We start from the raw sequence: 18,808 nt of genomic DNA, 5'->3' as shown, positions 1-18,808 counted from the left end.
GTCTTGACTGTGGTTTTTGTTTACTTTTATCAGTCTGTAATCAGTTGTTACACGTCAACCATCAAACTTCAGGAGACCAACATAAGACAAACAGTAGACATGCTGCCCTGTTGCCTAAACAACAAGGAAGCTGTACACTTGGATGATAAAATAATAATGCAAGTGGCTCTGATGGTGTGTTTTAGTGAGGAACAGTGAGTGTGACAGGGCCGATCTGTACAGTAGGTAATCTGGAATTGGTTGCCAGACAGAAAACAGCCAGCCGCATAAAGAAAAGTGCGCGTCCACGGGCAACCTGCATCAATGTATGGCATCGTGTGCGTCACCGGGAGAGGTGTGTGGGTTAATTGGCTCTGTCTGGGCTGCTGTCTGTCCGTCTGAAGCGTGGAGGGGAGGAGCGAGCTGGAGCGCTGCTTGAGGGGAAGAAGAGCGACTCGTTCTGGGAGTTGAAGTTAAATCCGAAACCAACAGAGTTTATGTCTGTTTATGTTCCAGCGCTTTGTGAGGACGCACAGGCTTTAGTAGAAATGAATCGTATAGTGTTCAAAACCTACCCGAGGAAAGATCAGCCATCCACCGCGCACCTCTAAAGTCCTGACCAAACACCTTGGCGGTGGCTGCTTCCCTGAAGAGGATAGTAAGTAGCCTGTGCAGGTAGGTTTTCATAACACTCACAGCTGCATGTAACATAGGCCTACATATTTTATATAGAAAGACAGACTGGAAAAGAAGCTGACACTGCTAAATATCTCAGTAGTTCAGTAGTAGTTGTTGTTCAGATATTGCAAACATACAGCCATTATATGTGAACAACTGTTCTTCAGAAAAAAACTGACACTATTACAGAAGATTAAAATGTCACAAAGCTGTTCCTTACTGTGCCCCACTTACAACATTTAAACCAGCCTTAGTGTTTTATTAAGAGTTTTAATTGCATTGTAGGCTGTTGATGTGAACAGGGAGAGGGATACTTTTAAATATTACGGTGTAGATTTAGAATTGGATTCATTCTCAGTACAGTATGTGTAATAGTCGACCACAGTGCCTTCCTCACAGAGAGAGGTGTTCCCCTGTTTACCCTCCCACATCTAGTGCAGCTGAATGGTATCACATACCATCTTACATGTGAACTGGAGCCAGAATGGACTGGCACAATTTCACTGAGCTTAATGTAGATGTTAAACAGGAGCACAGACATGGAGAGAATATAAACAAAAACATACTTCCAAAAAGATAAAAAGGACAAGAAGCTAAAAATGATGCTGCTTTTGTGCAATTTTCAGAATTCATTGATTTTATTTTTGAGGAAAAACTCAAATAAATCATCCTTACTTCTGTTTAAAAAAATGAAATAATTGCAGAGCTGGTGCAGGGGTTCTGTACTGGTTTGGGATGCATTTCCTTTTCCACTAGATCAATGCATATGTCCTTGGGGTACAATATGTTTTGACCATTGATTGTCTGCACAGCAGATTGCCTCTCCAGGTCCCTGTGGATATCTGTGCAGTGATTAATGAAAGAGAGATGCTCTTTCTTACTCTAATTAACTGCCACCAAAGAACCTGTTAGCAAGGCACTGAACCAATAAAAGCGGTTGCATACTGCAGTCAATGGAGTACCTGCACACTCTCACTGTAGTCTTGCAGGTTGTTGTTTTAAATAAATGATAGTAATAAAACGTTGTATATTTGGAAAATGAGACAGGTAAATTGGCTATAAATCACAATCCTATTTAGCCTGAAGTCTGGTTTGATGTTCTATTAACTAAGGAACCTGGTGTTCTCACTATGACTACATCTTTAATTCACCTGTGAGGGAATACACTGATGCAGTCTGTAAATAGCACTATAGTACAATGAATGGAAACTCAATTTCAGCCATTTGCTTTATTAACCATGAACATGAAGAAAGTCAATCAGTGCCATTACTATGTATACCCATGTCCTCTAACCTTAACCTCAGTTTCACATGGAGCTGCAAATGTTAAAATGTAACACAACGTTAGTGGGACTCGATGAATTATTGATGCAGAGACACCAAAGTCTTGACTTCAAACTTTTCCATATGACTGCTTGTAGCAAGAATAAGTGCTGTTTTCTAAAAAGAATTCTGGTCAAAGCAAATGTTCTGTGCTTCTAAATAAAATAATCAGAGTTGATGAAATTCTTTGGCACGAGCAGACAAGCCGTTTCTTCTTCACTTGGGACTTAAAAAGGCACATGTGGTCTTATGACCATCAGTCCGTGCACATCTTTCCCCCTGAAAGGCACGTAGTGGATGTGACAGGAATGCAAAGCAGGGAGGCTGGGGTTTTCGAAAACAGCCTTACTGTAATGTGTCTGGTTAATGATCCACCCAACAACGTCTGTTCAGGAGTAAGACGAGGCTCGGAGTTTGAAACATGGTTCCATTTGGTTGGTTGTTGTTCAGTGACTGATGAAGATGAGCCACTGAAAAATGCTCATTTTGATTTGGTACATTTGAGGCATTAATGTCAAATTAAGGCCATTAACTTGGTTTGTTGCTACCTGTTATCTTGCATAAAATCATGACTAATTGGATTAACCAGAATAAACATGACCAGGCAGGTAAGATAAGAATGACTTGTGCAGGAAATCACAATAAAAATAGTCTTACCCACTGTCTACTATGTTGAGCACCGCCAACACAGCTCTCTGTTTGATTATGTAAACATTTCCTCTCAGTGTTTGTGTTGAGTCAGAGGAAGCTTTTATCTTTATGACCACATGCACTTTTATCATCATCTGGCTCAACCATGATAATAATATTTGTCACCTCAGATCTATTAGGATTCAGTGCAGAACATAAAAAAGCACACTGACACTGATTTTTCAGGTACAAATAATGCACTTATCAACTAATATATTAGTATACTAATAACTGAAGTTCTGTCTTATTTGTTTCATTCGCACAGAAATTACAATGTCAATTTAGACAAAGCCAGGTTAGCTGTTTCCCCCGTCTCCTGGTTGCAGCTTCATATTCAACAGAATATTTTCATCTAACTTTCATTCAAACTGTTTTCAGGGTAAGAATTGTGTAATTTATGTTGTAGAGGATCATTTCTTTAATAACTTAGGACATATGTTCTAATTTCTCTTCATTCAGGTAACAGCTGGTGTTAAGGATGCTTTTGTCCCGGCATCAGACCTGGAGGTAACCCCACGTTCGTCTGTGCTGTTGCCCCCTGTGAACCCCAGAGTGGAGATGGTCCACTGGACCACACTGTGGGGGACATGTGTCTGGCTCCAGACTCTGCTGGCCTTTACCTTGGCCAACTGTTCCTTACATGCCCCTAGCCAAGTCAACTTCTCTTTGGTTTACACCATGCCCTTCTTCCAGGCCCGGGGCCCTATCCAGAATATAGTCAACAACTCATTTTACCAGGAGGTGTATGTTGCCTCTCAGAATGTGATCGAAGCTGTCAACAGAAGCTTGGAGAAGGTGTGGGAGGTCCGCACTGGGCCGGTGGGAAGCCCAGAGTGTCAGATATGCGATTTGTGTGACGTGGACAAGGATCCCAACTTCCTGGAGGACACAAACAATCAGGTCTTGCTACTGGATACTCTCTTTATGTATTTATACTCTTGTGGAAGTTCTCAGTATGGTGTATGTTATTTCCACGAACTTAAGTCAAATGGAGAGGCGCCTTCTCTTTCTAAGTGTTTGTTCAGAAAGGACTCAAACTCTGCTGCCTACTGTCCTGACTGTGTGGCTAGCCCTCTTGGTACCAAAGTCACCATGGTGGAAGAGGGTCAGACAGTCTACTTCTTTGTCGCCACCACTGTCAATGACAGTGTGACCCAGCGATATGGAAGGAAGTCTATATCAGTGCGTCGACCACTGGCCACAGAAGATGGTTTCTACAGTGACGTGCGTGGCCTGACTGTCCTTCCAGCCTTGCGGAGGACATACCATATTGAATATGTCTACAGCTTTTTCACTCAGGAGTTTGTCTACTTCCTCTCAGTTCAGAGAGAGAGTCCAGATCAGGACTCATCTCCGTTTCAGACTCGCTTGGGCCGTCTCCCACGGAATGAATGGGAGATGAAGAGGTATCGTGAGGTCATCCTGGAATGTCGGTTTGAACCAAAACGGCGGCGGAGGAACGTAGCCAGCGAACCCTATAAGGATGTGGTTTACAATGTGGTCCAGGCGGCCCATTTTGGCAAGGCAGGCAGGGAGCTGGCAGAGGAGTTAGGGGCGGAGGAGGAGGATGACATTCTCTATGGGGTTTTTGCTGTCACTGATGACAACGGGGTCACGGAGCACGACTCTGCCCTGTGCGCCTTCCCCATGGACAACGTGAACAAAGCAATCGTAGATGGGGTGGATGACTGCTGCGAGTCTGGACCAGAGCAGCTCTCCAGAGGGCTCTGCCATTTTCAGCCCTGTGAGAGCTGTCCACATGAGGTGAGCCCACCAGTCCACTAACATACAGCTGATTCAGGTGATCAATATGATCTCGGGTCTACTTTTTTCCCCTGAAATAGTCCCAGTTTGATTTTCTTCAATATACTGATTGAAAGAGACAGACAGGTGTAGAACTCAGTTGTGTGTGGCTCATTCATAGAGGGCGGGTGAGAGGGAATGTATGTGTAGTCAACTGGATAAGATGAACAATGTGTTTCCAGCAATACATCACTTACTTACTCAGGGTGCAGGTATCTTGAGTTAAAAATATTTTGGATGTGGAACTATAAAGCATGCCTGGTGTCTGTTCTCTTGCCATGTGTGCGGACATTAAAAATATAGTAAACAAAGCCAGATCACTGAGACCTTGTTGGGAATGAACAGGGGAAGGTAATATCCAAATGAGTTAAGTATAGAAGTACTTCTCAGAGTTGTAATGGTTTTGATCCAAAATGATAATGACAAGTACATCCTTACTCAGGCGTTGATGATTATTATGGAGAAATTTCAGTTTATGCAATCATATAAACCCCTAAATAAAGCAATATTTTACAGTACTGGCAGGAGCATCATGACTTACTATTTTCCAAGATAAATCTGCCAATTATTATGCAAGATGAAAGGTGAAAGTGAAAGCATTGTTATCAGAAATATGGATCAAACTTGCCCTTGAGAGCTTATTATTCCCTAACAACTGTGCATTATCTCGCTGAGAGTTAGGCAGTATGAAAAGATGAGAAGCGTTGCCAGGGTTGCCACACAACCTTTGTCATTATTTAGAGGCAACCAGTGGAATGAAAATTGGATGGAGACCAGGTGGGAGACAGGAAGACATTAAAAGGAAAACTTAAAATGTATCTCATGTCAGTGAAAACATGTTTTCCTCTTTCTTTCTTATTATATCAGTCCCTGAATAACTGGCATGGTGTGAGTATATTCAGTGTCCTTTTAAGGCCATACTGTGCATTTGGATATATATATTTTAAAACATATTAGATTCATGGTTTTTTGTGTTAACTCTCGTGGGAAAACTGCTATTTATTTTTTTATGTTAAGTTAATCAGTTTTGGCTGCTGAGGAGTGGGAGGTTGTGGTCAGACTGCATACTCGTTATTAAAAAGTAAATTTAAGCCAGTTTTAGAATTAAGTAAAATTCCCAGAACTGAGTTGCTGCTATAATTTTATAGTTTGGATGTTGAGTCTTAGAACTTGTGGTAAAACAGATGTTGTGACTCAGAAACAAAACTGTGAAGTGAAGCTGAAAAAATGTTTCATTGGCTTTGATTTCAGCTGTGTAGATTCACAGCTGATGCAAATGTGGAAGTGGTCAAACAGTTTTATGGAGTTTATTCTCTTTAGGATACTTCTATTTCTCTTCAGAGGAACACTTTCTCCTGAGACTCCTGTTTTGTTGCTTTTGGCTGCTGGTCTGAATGTTGAGTAACCGGCCGGCGGGATTGTCCAACAATCTGAAATCCTGGTTCTTCCATTTCTCAGCAGATCAAAATACCTTTTGTGCCAGCATCATCCTTGCCTCACAAACACTATGCTTTTCTTCTTTTTAGTACGTCATCAAATTATTTAGATGTTAGACCATTGTTAGAATGAATAATGAAAACTTTTTTTGCAAAATGAGTATGCAGTTTGGTCAGTAACAGGCTACTTTTTTGCTCTTATAGGTTCTCACTAAAGTATGAACATTTAGGATAGGATATAATATTTCTAACTATATATTTGTTCACACTTTTTCACAATGCCATTTTAGAGGTGTAACTCCTGCTGTTAGTTTCTTTCACTAGGTCCATGAAGTGTTGTATGTGTGAACTTTCTAAATAATGATTTTTCTTATTTGAAAGTCAGTGGAATTTGAGTTTTAGGGTTCAGGAAACTGAATTATAACCAAGGTTTTATGCCAGTCAATAGCAATGTTGTTTATGTATTTCTCCTCAAGCTCTAGGCTCACATCATCTTGCATGTCTTCCAATATTTTGCATCTACTTGATTTGATTTCCAGTTTCCTGTAACCACTTTTATATGCCAAGAAAAAAAAAGAAAATGTTATTTCTTTGTTTTTATATCTTGGCCTCAGAGTTATTAGTGGATGTTTACATGAAGACTTACTCCCTTTAATCAAACAGTAATCCACCCTGCTCTCTATCTATAGCTACAAGGTAATCCTTCTGCCAGTAATGCAGCACATAACCATTTATCATGGCCTCTTAAATTATGAAATGATCATATTATCATGACAGATTCACCTTGTGCTTCTGGTGTGCCAGGGACTTTGTTTCTCCTCATTACCTTGGTGACTAGTGCAGCTCATACCACATCCTTAAAAGCAAGCAGCTGGGCCTGTCTTACTACAGCTCATTAAATGATAAAATATTATTGTCTGAGAATGTGTAACTCTTCAGAGCACAAGAATATTCACTCTGAGCTGTCAAGGTAATTTAATCTACTTTATAAAGCAAACTGGATGCTGGAAACTTTGTGGGGGTGACGCCGAATAGAGGCTCATATTGTTTGGCTTTAAAGCAGCATAAAGGAAAATGTGGTCTGCTCACTCACTACTGGTGGGATGTGTTGTTGTTAATATCAGTTAAGCCTTTGTATATGGATGAGGGTTTATCAGTAAACAATTTTAAGAGAATTGCATTTTTACATTGCCTATTACTCATCCAACAATTCATTCTTGAGCTTTGGGGATATCAGTTTGACAGAACAGATCCATCTCCATGACTAACTGAGCAAACTTAATCCGGTGATGAAGACAGTGAGTTACCACACAGTTTTGTGTCATGTGTTTGGATTGTTTTGTCTAAGTACTATTTCCACCTGTTGTAGACACTACTGTCAACCTAGTTAAAACATGTCTCATAATAGCAGTTTAAATAATGCTGAGTGTGTGTTCTTCCTCATTTTGTTCCTCATTGTCTCATTTTCATGTCCTCTGCTGCCTGTGGCCTTGGTACTAGAGCATGGAGAACAATGCCACATGCAGAGACCATCCTACTATGGTGTCAAAGCCTTACTACAGAGTGGACCTCTTCAACAGGCAGATGACAGACGTCCTGCTTACATCTTTGCTGGTCACAACCATAGAGAACAAGACGGTAGCCCATATTGGCACCTCTACAGGACGCCTGCTGCAGGTACACAGCGTTTTATCAGCAACTTTTGTTATTTGTCTTCACTTTTATATTATATTACTATTGTCTGCTACTAATAATCATATGTTGTGTCTGTGTTGGCAGCTTGTATTGACAAGATCCAGCCCTATTGTCTTTGCCAATTACTCTTTGGTAGAGAACCAGAGGGTCTCATCCATCGCTGCTGTTTACTCATCAGAATATCTCCTCTTTGTGGTTGGAGACAAGGTACATTAGCAATCCCATGTCTTTCAATGAGAGTAAAACCATCTATAGATACACTGGACTGGAGGCATGCAGGTCAGATCATGTTACAATTACAATTGAGTAGGAAGTGTGACTAATCGTATGTCCATATGATGCTCTGGGGACCTGTCCAGGGTGTTTCCCTGCCTCACTGCAGTGCATGCTGGGATATGGTTTGACCCCTGTGACCCAGAGAACAAATAAGTGGCTAAAGAAAATCTATAAACTTGGTATGGCTTTGTGGTTTGGGGTAGGCTGATCACCCTTGGTCTTATTTTATTTTATGTCTTACCAATTTAATCATGATGATTATTATGGAAATTATGCTGTTGCTGTGAGAAAATATAATGCTATAGTTAATTAAAGAGGTAAGACATGACTTATCTAAATGAAACAGTTTTAAATGAATCTGTTATTAATCTGATATGTTAGATCTTAGATTTAATTTCACCTGCAGTAGCTGCCCAGGTTACCTGTTAAACAGCATGGTGCTGCATGAGGCCCAGTATCAGTTTACATGTCTCTCTTTGCATGGAAGGAATAAATTATGTAGGAGGATATTAACGTAATTTTATTCAGCAGATGTTAATTGCCTCATTAAAAATGAAATAGCACAGGGCATCTTTCTCCTGAGATTGACTTTGTGGCCTTAGAAATTGTAATCTGTCTGTTTCAGATGATCCAGGTTCCCCAGAGAGGCCCAGGCTGTCAACACTTCCTGACCTGTGCCACGTGTCTGACAGCCCCTAAGTTCATGGGCTGTGGCTGGTGCTCTGGAGTGTGCTCCTGGGAGAGCGAGTGTCAAAGTCACTGGAGGAACGAGTCCTGCCCACCAGGGATCACTGGGGTGAGGTTTGTTCTGTAAGCCAAACATCTCTTTGTGCAACTAACAAAAGCATTTAATTTCAAGGTGGTACTATATATTCTGCTTTATTGACGCAGTTCTTTCCACGGACTGCTCCCCCTGATGGTCAAACAGAGCTAACGGTGTGTGGTTGGGAGTTCCAGTCCCCCTTACGACCTGCCATCTCCTCCAGAACCCACCAGGTCCGGCTGGGACAGACTGCCTGCACTGTGCTTTCAGCCAAAAGCAACAACACACAGTGAGTAACCATGAAGTGCTTGGTCTGGTTCCAAGTACAATCTGTTCATGCTATAGTCATTTTGTTTTCATTTTATTTTCAAAGGGCAAACAAAACCTAAGGGTAGATTTTCTTGCCCTTTCAAAATAAAATAAAAAGTTTGTAATTTCTTTCCCAGAAGCCTTCAGAGAAATTGAGAATCATTGCATATTTTTGCTGCACAGTGATCTGGTCTGTTGAGACTACTGTTTGTGGAGAAATTGATATACAATGTCTGACTGTTGTCACAAATCAAAATAATGCATCTAGACTTTAAAGGCCTGACACAAAAACTTGATATGTGCCCTTTTAAGCCTAACTGATATGTTGAAACATATCGGTGTGACTCAATTTAATTTACATTTACCATACAAACTAGATAGCCAATATGTTTAGTTAAACAAGACTAAGAGTCTACCCAGCCATGCAGGTGGCTCTGTGAGGAAGTACTGAGATGGTTGCTTGACTGAGAATATTAGCTTTGGTGAAATGTAGTGAAATGACTTGGCTAAAAAGTGTTAATACATACGATATTTATGAAGATATTATTTCTTGAATGGATTTCCCAACAAACTATAAAAAATAATTTTGTTATTAATTAAACTTGAAAGTTGTATATTAGCAGCAAAGTTAACCTGTTGAAACTACAGGAACCATTGTCTACTATTTAAAGTCCAGCAATTTAAATTTACCTTTGAGGTTCAGTTGTCTGAAAGGTGTTGCAGTAACTGCATTGGCCACTGACATACTGACACAAGCATTTTGTTGTGCTGCTCTCCAGCCTGGTGTGTAAGATTCGCTCTGGGGCCACTGAGCTGTCCAAACCAGTCAACATTACGGTGGAGGTGCATGAGGGCAAGGTGGAAGGACGCTACTCTATTGACGGGAAGGCAGAACTGCCAGGATTCACATTTGTGGTAATCTTTCCTTTTATAATCTACTTACATCCTCATGACAACATACAAGCTATTCGTATTTTTACGAGCTATTTAACCTATGGAACCACTTTTCAATAATAAACTGTTTCTCCAGATTCCCAACATCACAGAAATCCAGCCCAATTATGGACCTCGTGTTGGGGGCACACTCATCACAGTGACTGGACCTCATTTGGATGCTGGGAAGACGAGAAAAGTCACTCTCAATGACGTGCCCTGTCCTATAATGAGGTCTGGATATACATCTCTCTTTATCTGTTTTCATCACTTTTAAAAAATTTTAAAAATACAACTCCCTTTTTGTAAATGCCCTACTTTTTAGAGGTTAAGAGAATGAGTTGCTGCACAGAACATTTTTATTGCCATGACGTATTAAGCAAACATGTTCCAACTTGTGTGCAGAATAATTATGGTTTAGGAAACTACAGGCTAATTCCAAGAAGTGTCTCCAAATACTGACTCAGAACAGAACAATTTTTTACTGTAGATGTTATCTTATTGAACATGTAAATCATCATATTTAAAAGCACAAAGCCTTTCATCTGTCATGGCATCTAATTCACATACCTCTGCGTCTCTACAGAGTCACAAAGCCTATAGGCAATGTGTCCTCCATCATCTGTCTGTCTCAGCACATCTCAGAGGTGAGGGACGTCCCACTGAGTGTTTTCATCGACAAGTCTCCTGTCCTCACCACAAAGGTCTTTTACTACAAAGAAAACCCAAAGATTACAGCCGTCCTCCCAGGCTGTAGCTTTGACAGGTAGGCCAGTGAGCCCTCCAGCACAAACAGCCTGTGTGTATTCTGATCTGGAAATAAAGTTATTGAATCAAGACAAAGGAAACACAAGTATAAAAAGATTGTATTTGCTATACATTTAATCATATTTCTCATATGACAAATTCAGTTGTAACAGGAAATGGTCTTATTTCCCCTGACAGTATGAAACTGAAACCATCTCCCACATTTGTCTGAATTGCAGGGGGTCAAAGATTGTGATTGAGGGGGAGAACCTGGATTCTGTTTACCGCACCATCATCCGCTTTAAACCCAATGAGAGCCACTTGAAACCTGTGACAAGGGTACAGTGTTCATCATAATGTACAGTAGATATATTCAAAAGCATCATTTTACAGTTTTAGAATAATTAGATTTCCTTCCAAGGTCGCATACGCTTTGTTTATGTTACACATTTTACTGTATGGGCTTAAAGTATGACCATACTCTTTTGTTTCAGGAGTGCATAAGCAAGTCCTTGCCCACAAGGATGGAGTGTATCTCTCCTGTGTTCCACAGGGATGAGACCGAAGAAGGACAGCTTTCTTTTGACATGGATGGAGCGCTGGGACTTTGGGACAAAGAGTTTTCCTACCACCCCTATGGCGAGCCCATACCTTTTGAAACAGAGGGACACGTGCTGAGTTTGTACCCTGGATTTGATGAAGTGTCACTACATGTAAGAGATAGCTCTGTCGGTATTTGCTTCTGGATTAATGACAAAATACATTTGTTTTTGTAATATTTATTATGGATTTCTAATAACTCATTTTGTCTCCTATCTTGATTTGACTTCTCTGTGCACAGCATCAAAAGCTGAATCTGGTGAGCTCCTGTATGACCATCATTATGACGGTGGCAGGTGTCAATTGTGATGCTAAAGTCCTGGATAATGAAATCACCTGCAGGATCCCCAAAAACATGACCATCCCCAGTGAGGGACTGCCAGTGAAGGTTAGTCAGGTTGGAGGTTTAGATGATGATTAACTGACATACCTGGATCCAGCATGCAACATGGGCCCCAGGTCATGCATGTGCCTGTCACCAACCATTCTTGTTCACTGTCGGAGCTCAATATATGTCTAGTAAAGATCATCAAGATATTTAGCTAAATAAATTATACATTCTTCATTTTCTATACACAACCCCAGCAGAGTAACAGATAGCTATATAGTTTATCCAGCATTCAAAATCAACAAATAAAATATAGTATAACATCTTAGGAATATGTTTATTTGTTTTCCTGCTGACAGCTTAATAATAAGATAATTTCGACAAACAAAATCCACCTACTGGCACCTCTAAAAAAAATGAATAAAAAGTTGCTGTGCCTGGCCAAGAAGTAGTCCATCACATTAACCCCCCGTAAAACCACAACTTTTTTTCATAGTTGAGGGTCTGCATGGACTAAACAAACAGGATATAACGTGTAAAGGTAACTTCATGTACAGGATATTTTCTTTTGTTTTTCTTTTCCTTTGTTGGACAGTCTGACAGTGACAAAACAGACAGGAAACAGGGGAGAGAGGGGCTGTATGACATAAAGGTCACCGGCTGGAATTGAACCAACAACATTGCAGTTATGTCGCTAATGCTTGAACCATTTGGCTACAAAGGCGCACCATTTAAATTGGGTGGTATTCCGTCCATTCATCTATTTTCTGTTGCTTATCAGGTTGTGGTGGCAGCAGGCTAAGCAGGGTAGTCCAGACTTCCCTCTCACCAGTAAAATGTTTTCCAGTCCCAAGCCAGATGATATATATATATCTCTGTGCCCAAAAAACATCCTAAGGAAGGGGCCCAGGAGGAGGCATCCTGATAAGATACCCACACCACCCCGCTGGCTGCTATTGGCATTCTTCCGCTCCCAGCTCCGCCCGGATGTTTAAGCTTCTCACCATATCTCAGAGGATGAGCTCAGCCGCATCATGGACAAAACTCAATACGGCCCCTTGTATCCACAATCTCCTTCTTTTGGTCACTATCCAAAGCTAGGGTTGGAATGATCAACGATGAGTGGTATTTCGTCTAACTCTTGGCAAGAAAGCAAATAAGGGCATGTACCAAAAGTGTGTGCTGTGTGTGAGTCATCTAACCTAAGAGAATCACTTAACCTACTCCTTAATTTTAAATACCACAATTAAGCCAATGCAGAGGTAGATTTGACCTTTTTTTTGCCATTTAAAGTGTGACAGTAAACACAGCCAGTCTCAGTGTAAATATCTTGGAACTTACTGGGACAGTTACAAGTAAAACACTGATTACAGTGCAATAATAAAATAATGGTATGCACTGTGTATGATGGACTCCTTTAGATCTCCATCAACGGGCAGGTCCACAACGTTGGCACGGTGGTGAGGGTCAGCAACCACTACATGGTGGGCATTGTTCTGGGGATCCTGGCAGCTCTGGTGGCAGGGGCGGTGCTAGCCTTTGTTGTCATGAAACACTTAAGGAAGAAAAAGAAAGGTGGGTGCCTCTCTGTTGTGTGGACCTTGGTCAAATCTGTTTATACAACTGCTTCCGGCTGTGGGTGGGAATTTGGGATGAATTACACAACTCTTTCAACTAGAACATCCCCGGTGTTGCAGATGATGTACAGGTGTTCCTCTCCAGGGGTTGATGATTAAAAAGTGCTGTGAAATGTTTTTCAGCCTCCATGGTAGAGACCCGTTTGGCCCACAGTGCTAACCGCTCTGGCACAAATGATGTGGAGCTGTCACCTGTTGGGGACTACAGGAGAGGTGACTGTCCCACAAAGCACTCACATACTACGCTGTAATACTGTATAGCTGATTTACTTCTGACACAAATTAATAAACCCCACTCTCTGGACTTTTAAAAGTAGTATCCCTGAATCATCCTACTCCGCTGATGGGGCCAGTGGTTTTCCCCAGCCTGGCCTATGCTGCAGGCAGCATAGATCCTACCCTCACTCCCCTCATGCCTGCAGAGAAGATCTCCATCTCCAGTTTTAGGCCAGAGCTGCTGGAGGAGGTCAAGGATGTTCTCATTCCCGCTGAGATGCTTCTTGTGCAGCACCACCGGATCATAGGGAAAGGTGAGGAACCCCACAGCTTCTATCTTGTGTGAGCTATATTATATTTTGAAGGAACAGTAGTAATCCTGTCTTATTCTGTCTTTTTCTGCAGGTCATTTTGGCACCGTCTATCATGGCTACTTCACAGACCACAACAACAGAGAAATCCACTGTGCTGTCAAGTCTTTGAATAGTGAGTAATATCTGCTTCCTGCCTTAGGAAAGCAGTCTCATTTGCTCATTTGTTGTTTACACACTGTTTTTTAGGATGTGTTCTGAGCACCATTTTAAAAGCAACTATCGGTGCCACTTTCTTCCTTTAGATTTAGGTTGATAATGTTTATCTGTGTGTTTATCTCCTCAGGAATAACAGATGTTGAGGAAGTGGAGCAGTTTCTAAAGGAAGGTATCATAATGAAGGGTTTCCACCACAGCAATGTGTTGTCTCTGCTGGGCATCCTCCTGCCGCAGGAAGGGCTCCCTCTAGTGGTGCTACCGTACATGAAACACGGGGACCTGCGGCACTTCATACGCTGCGAGAAGAGGGTGTGAAAGCTACATTAAAACAGTGCAAATTAATCATCTGATTTATGTATAACCATCTGTTTTACTACCTAGCAAATTATGTAACATTTCCAACTGTTTTAATTTAGTGTTTTTGTCATGTGTTTGTGGGATTTGCTTAGAACCCCACTGTGAAGGATTTAATCGGCTTCGGGCTGCAGGTTGCCAAGGGGATGGAGTATTTGGCTCAGAAGAAGTTTGTGCACAGAGATCTCGCAGCACGCAACTGCATGTGAGTCAGATGTGCAGAGAAATTAGCGATTTATTCATTGCCATTAGGCCTGAATTTCTCTTTGATTTATTGTAAGGAGATGTTCATAATACAAATTTGGTTGAGGATGTTACATCACAGCACTTAAAAATATCATCTTACTTTTTCTGTCTAGGCTGGACGAGTCATATACAGTCAAGGTGGCAGACTTTGGCATGGCCAGAGATGTTTTTGATAAGGAGTATTACAGTGTTCAGGATCACAGGAAGGCTAAGCTGCCTGTCAAGTGGATGGCCATTGAGAGTCTGCAGACACAGAAATTCACCTCCAAGTCAGATGTGGTGAGCAAATGAAGGTCTACTTCAGTATAATCAAGATCTTTGCACTAGTTGTCAGTGTCTTGGTACTGAGGGACACTGAGGGTCAGTGTTTGTAGCGGTGGAATTCCAGATTTAATGCATGATTTTTTTGTCTTGCAGATATTAGGTAGAACAATAGTATTATCTGGAAAAGGAGTACAGTAATTATGTGTCTGGTTCACAAAGTTTAATAATGTTTGAGATGTTGCCTTTAAATACCAATTATTACCATGTCGATATATGACAATAATCAGTACACTCATCATCTGCTGGCCTTCACAGCAGTGGCTCCCAAACTGGGGTAAATTTGAGGGGTAATACAATGATTAACATAGTAGGAAAACACAAGAAAAAATCTATCTATAAACATGTATGTCTATTTGTTTTCCTTTTTTTCTTTTTTTTTTCTTCTAAACTACTGAATTGCCACTTGGCTGAATTAAGCAGAAAATCTTCTGGATTTACAGCAAAATAAAGAAAACATTTTTTTCCGGTTGTCTGTGTTCAAGGCTGTACAGTTTTTCAGGGTGGGGGTGGCAACGATCGCTCCATGTAGCCCCTTTCAAGTTGTATATAGATTTTTTAAACTTTTCTTAACATGTGTGCAAAACACAATACTGGTTTTGAGGTCAGGTCTGTACAATTGTCCTGGTATTTGCTGTAACTTTTGTCTCTCTTGATGCAGTGGTCCTTTGGTGTGCTGATGTGGGAGATGCTGACCAGGGGAGCGAGCCCCTACCCAGAGGTGGACCCTTATGACATAACACATTACTTACTGAAGGGTAGGAGGCTTCCCCAGCCCCTGTACTGCCCTGACCCTTTGTAAGTAGTCGGAGTAATTACATTATGTCACTTTGTTTAATTAGAAATTTGAGCTTGTTGCTTAGTTTGCATACATCCATTGTAAAACTGCTACTAATACAGATTTACAGCTACAAGGCAGGCGAGAAAAGGTCCTGGCACAAAGTCCAAGTAGTCATAGCAAGGTGTTCGAATGGTCACTCAGTACTGTGAAACCCGTAAATTGTCCACTACTTTGAATTCCGGCACAGTTAAGCAAGCCTGTTTGGGAGTTAATGTGTATTTCTACAAGACACCTTTCACCTGCACAAACAGACACACACACACACACACACACACACACACACACACACAAAACCACATAACACACACACTGAACTACAAAAAATAAACCGGCATGTTTTTGTTGTTGTAATGATAAATCCCTAGGGGTGTAAGCTTTTGCCCACCAACTTACAGATTGATGGAGAATAAATCAACCATTCATATTTCTTGTCCACTAAGGCCTTGTCATACATCCAATTTGGGTTAAGGGCTCATGGAAAGTATCACCCAGGGACTCATGTAGAACACCAGCTTACATTAAAGGCATATGTAGATATTTTGGTTGAAAAAAGTTAGATGAGAAGATAGAGCCAAGAGGCAGTTAGCTATCGTTTTGATGGGCTATTTCTTGGCGAGAACCAACTTCCTAGTTGCCTGGCAACTGGTCCCAGCCAATAAATAGTTTGGCACATAGACCCACGTAAAATGGCAATTTGTTGTTTTTGCACTTATAATATAATTATAAAACAAAATATAACGTGTCATTTTGTGAGCTTTAGAGGTGTTGGTAGGCGGATTTTGCCACCTTAGGCCTGAACCAATCTAGCTTAGACATGATAGTGGTCTAACTCTCAACAAGAAAACAAATAAGTATATTTCCCAGATTGTCAAATTATTCCTATAACTGATCTGGAATTTTAGGAATTTGACTAAATGTGAAAGTAATTATAGATTCATTTTAATGCTAGCCAATCATGCAGAGGACTAAGTTGGCCATTCGCTCCTTGCTTAGACTCAGACTCTGTCCATGTCTTTTCCAGGTATAGCATTATGCTTCAGTGCTGGGACCCTGATTCAGAGTTGAGGCCCAGCTTTGCTACGTTGGTGTCGTCTGTCTCCACCATCCTGTCCGGCCTGGAGGGAGAACACTACATCAGTCTGAATGTGACCTACGTCAACCTGGACCAGCCGCGGCCCTACCCGGCCCTCACAGAGTCCGCTGACGAATACGACTCCTCAGATGTTGAAGACTCAGGCTCAGTCTCTTCCTGATCCCCCCTCTCCCACTCTCAACTTGTATCGGTGCTAACAGCAAGAGCACAAAAAACCTCTGCCAGGTCACAGCAGTGTCTCTTACCACAAAGCATCTGACACACATATACTGCCTGCTGTTTGTGTGCATGAACGTGGTAGTAAGATGCTTTCGGCTGACAGAGCACACCCTTGGGCAGCCATATTGGAAGTTTGCAACACTAGCTGAGAGAGTGTGAGCTTCCAAACTTGGTTATCTTAAAAGTATTGAATAGCCATTTAGTTTCTGTGTTATTTTTTCTAACTGATAATACATCTAATCAGTTTTGTAGTACTAACTTGTTAGCTAGCCAAGCAAAACAAGTCTTGTTGTTAACACTTGGTACATAGCCAGTAGAAGCTAATTAGCTTGCAGGTTAGCTAGCTAGCTAACAATGGAAAAAATAAGTAAAAGAGTTTTTTCAGATTAAGTAAGGGGTTTCAAACTCTAAGTATTGTGCAAATAAAGGCACAGACTATGGCTAAATAGGTTACCAAATCTTACTCATTGCCGGACAGGGCTACTGGAGATATAATGCCCAGCTGTTATTAATGTAGACATTATAAATGCAATGTTAGTTCTGTTTAACAGTGTTGGCTACAATATTGAGGAAAAGAGTCACAAAAAGCAGAGCTATGATCCAAACAACAGAACCACACAAGTTTTTAATTCAGTGGCACACTAGCTTTCTTTTATTACCTACAACATAGTGCACTGTCACAGCGGCAGAGCCCATGTGTATATGTTTAGGTATGGCATTCCTACATTTGCTTTTAATTATTTTGCAGTGTAGTGATTGTTCTGTGTATTTCGGATCATACTTCTGTAAGACGCACAATGTTGACCACAATCTCTCAAAGCAATCTGACATCACCCTGTTGCTTGACACAATGTCTATAAGATAGTGTAATAATTTAAAATATTTATTTGTTTATAGATTTGTTCTCATGCTGTGGACATTAAGTAAATATGAGACTGTATGCAAACTCTTCCATTTGCAGTTATTTTCCCCTTATGGCTGCTGCTATGTAAATTGAGTTAAGTCATTTTTTGCAGTCCTCCACTAGAGGGCAGCAGTCTGTTGTTTTCTGCATTGTCATCAAGCTCCTGAAGATGTTCCCAGCAACATGGATCCAGCATTCTTTGTGTGTGCATCATTTTTCAGTAGCATAGCAACATGAATGACCCTGGTCTTTTCCCCCATCTCTGAAAACCAAGCACTCTAGATGCCACATGAGATATTAGTATACTAGAACAGCACCACAGTCAAAAGCAGGGATGTCTTCCTCTTTTCTTCCTCTTTCATTTGTTCTGCCCAGACATATTGGCAGAAGCAAATGCCTGCATTTTCAATTAAATGAGTTGAAGAATCAGCCAACACAGACAAACAATCTGTCAATCTCACAAAGAAAGCAAACAAACGTCTCACAAACATACAGTAGCAAGTCCCAGTGCTGTAAACAGACGTCACACACAATGAGCACACTTCCCCCACAACAAAACCGGAGTCAAATAAAACCAGAGGGAAATAAACATCATAAAGTTTTCTCTTTTTTCATGCTGCCAAGAACAAAAGTCAATCCCCACATGCAGGGGCCTTTGATATAGACAGAGAGAGTGAGCCCAGTGTATGTTGTCAAAATGTGTGTGTGTGTGTGTATGTGTGTGTGGCCACATTTTACAGGGCAGAGCCCACAGGATCCACAGTAGAGAAATATCAAGACAGCCATGATGCCCCCTTTCTCCACTTCTCTCTGTGTCTCTTGTTCCCTGTTGTATCATCTGGGCTATAAAAAGTACAGAACCTGTGAAGAGTGCTACTGTCAGCTGT

General features: G+C 41.1%; 1 protein-coding gene across 2 annotated transcripts; it reads left to right on the top strand.

Moving 5' to 3' along the window:
- The first annotated feature begins 405 nt into the window (after positions 1 to 405).
- On the top strand, positions 406 to 18,546 carry mst1rb (macrophage stimulating 1 receptor b). Of its 2 annotated transcripts, none has more exons than XM_035662884.1 (21): positions 406 to 654; positions 3,130 to 4,434; positions 7,410 to 7,586; positions 7,689 to 7,811; positions 8,506 to 8,676; positions 8,772 to 8,932; positions 9,732 to 9,867; positions 9,983 to 10,119; positions 10,472 to 10,651; positions 10,872 to 10,971; positions 11,127 to 11,345; positions 11,474 to 11,620; positions 12,982 to 13,135; positions 13,321 to 13,410; positions 13,515 to 13,727; positions 13,819 to 13,899; positions 14,071 to 14,252; positions 14,393 to 14,502; positions 14,657 to 14,822; positions 15,526 to 15,662; positions 16,727 to 18,546. In XM_035662884.1, the coding sequence occupies exons 2-21, from the start codon at positions 3,229 to 3,231 to the stop codon at positions 16,956 to 16,958; spliced, it is 4,122 nt and encodes a 1,373-aa protein (XP_035518777.1). In that variant the 5' UTR covers positions 406 to 654; positions 3,130 to 3,228; the 3' UTR covers positions 16,959 to 18,546. The 2 variants fall into 2 exon arrangements, with proteins under 2 accessions (XP_035518777.1, XP_035518775.1); XM_035662882.1 differs by having other exon boundaries at positions 13,512 to 13,727.
- Positions 18,547 to 18,808: the final 262 nt, after the last annotated feature.

Source organism: Morone saxatilis, unplaced genomic scaffold (genome assembly GCF_004916995.1).
Source record: "Morone saxatilis isolate NCDOM2014 unplaced genomic scaffold, NCSU_SB_2.0 Contig18, whole genome shotgun sequence".
NCBI classification, from domain to species: domain Eukaryota; kingdom Metazoa; phylum Chordata; class Actinopteri; family Moronidae; genus Morone; species Morone saxatilis.
This window is presented reverse-complemented; position numbering and strand designations above follow the sequence as displayed.

Excerpts from the sequence above, each read along its gene's own strand:
- mst1rb (XM_035662882.1), top strand. The coding sequence starts at position 3,229 with ATGGTCCACTGGACCACACTGTGGGGGACATGTGTCTGGCTCCAGACT. Across the intron at positions 8,677-8,771 it reads GCCCACCAGGGATCACTGGG|TTCTTTCCACGGACTGCTCC; the intron begins GTGAGGTTTGTT and ends TTATTGACGCAG. Across the intron at positions 14,253-14,392 it reads TCATACGCTGCGAGAAGAGG|AACCCCACTGTGAAGGATTT; the intron begins GTGTGAAAGCTA and ends GGATTTGCTTAG.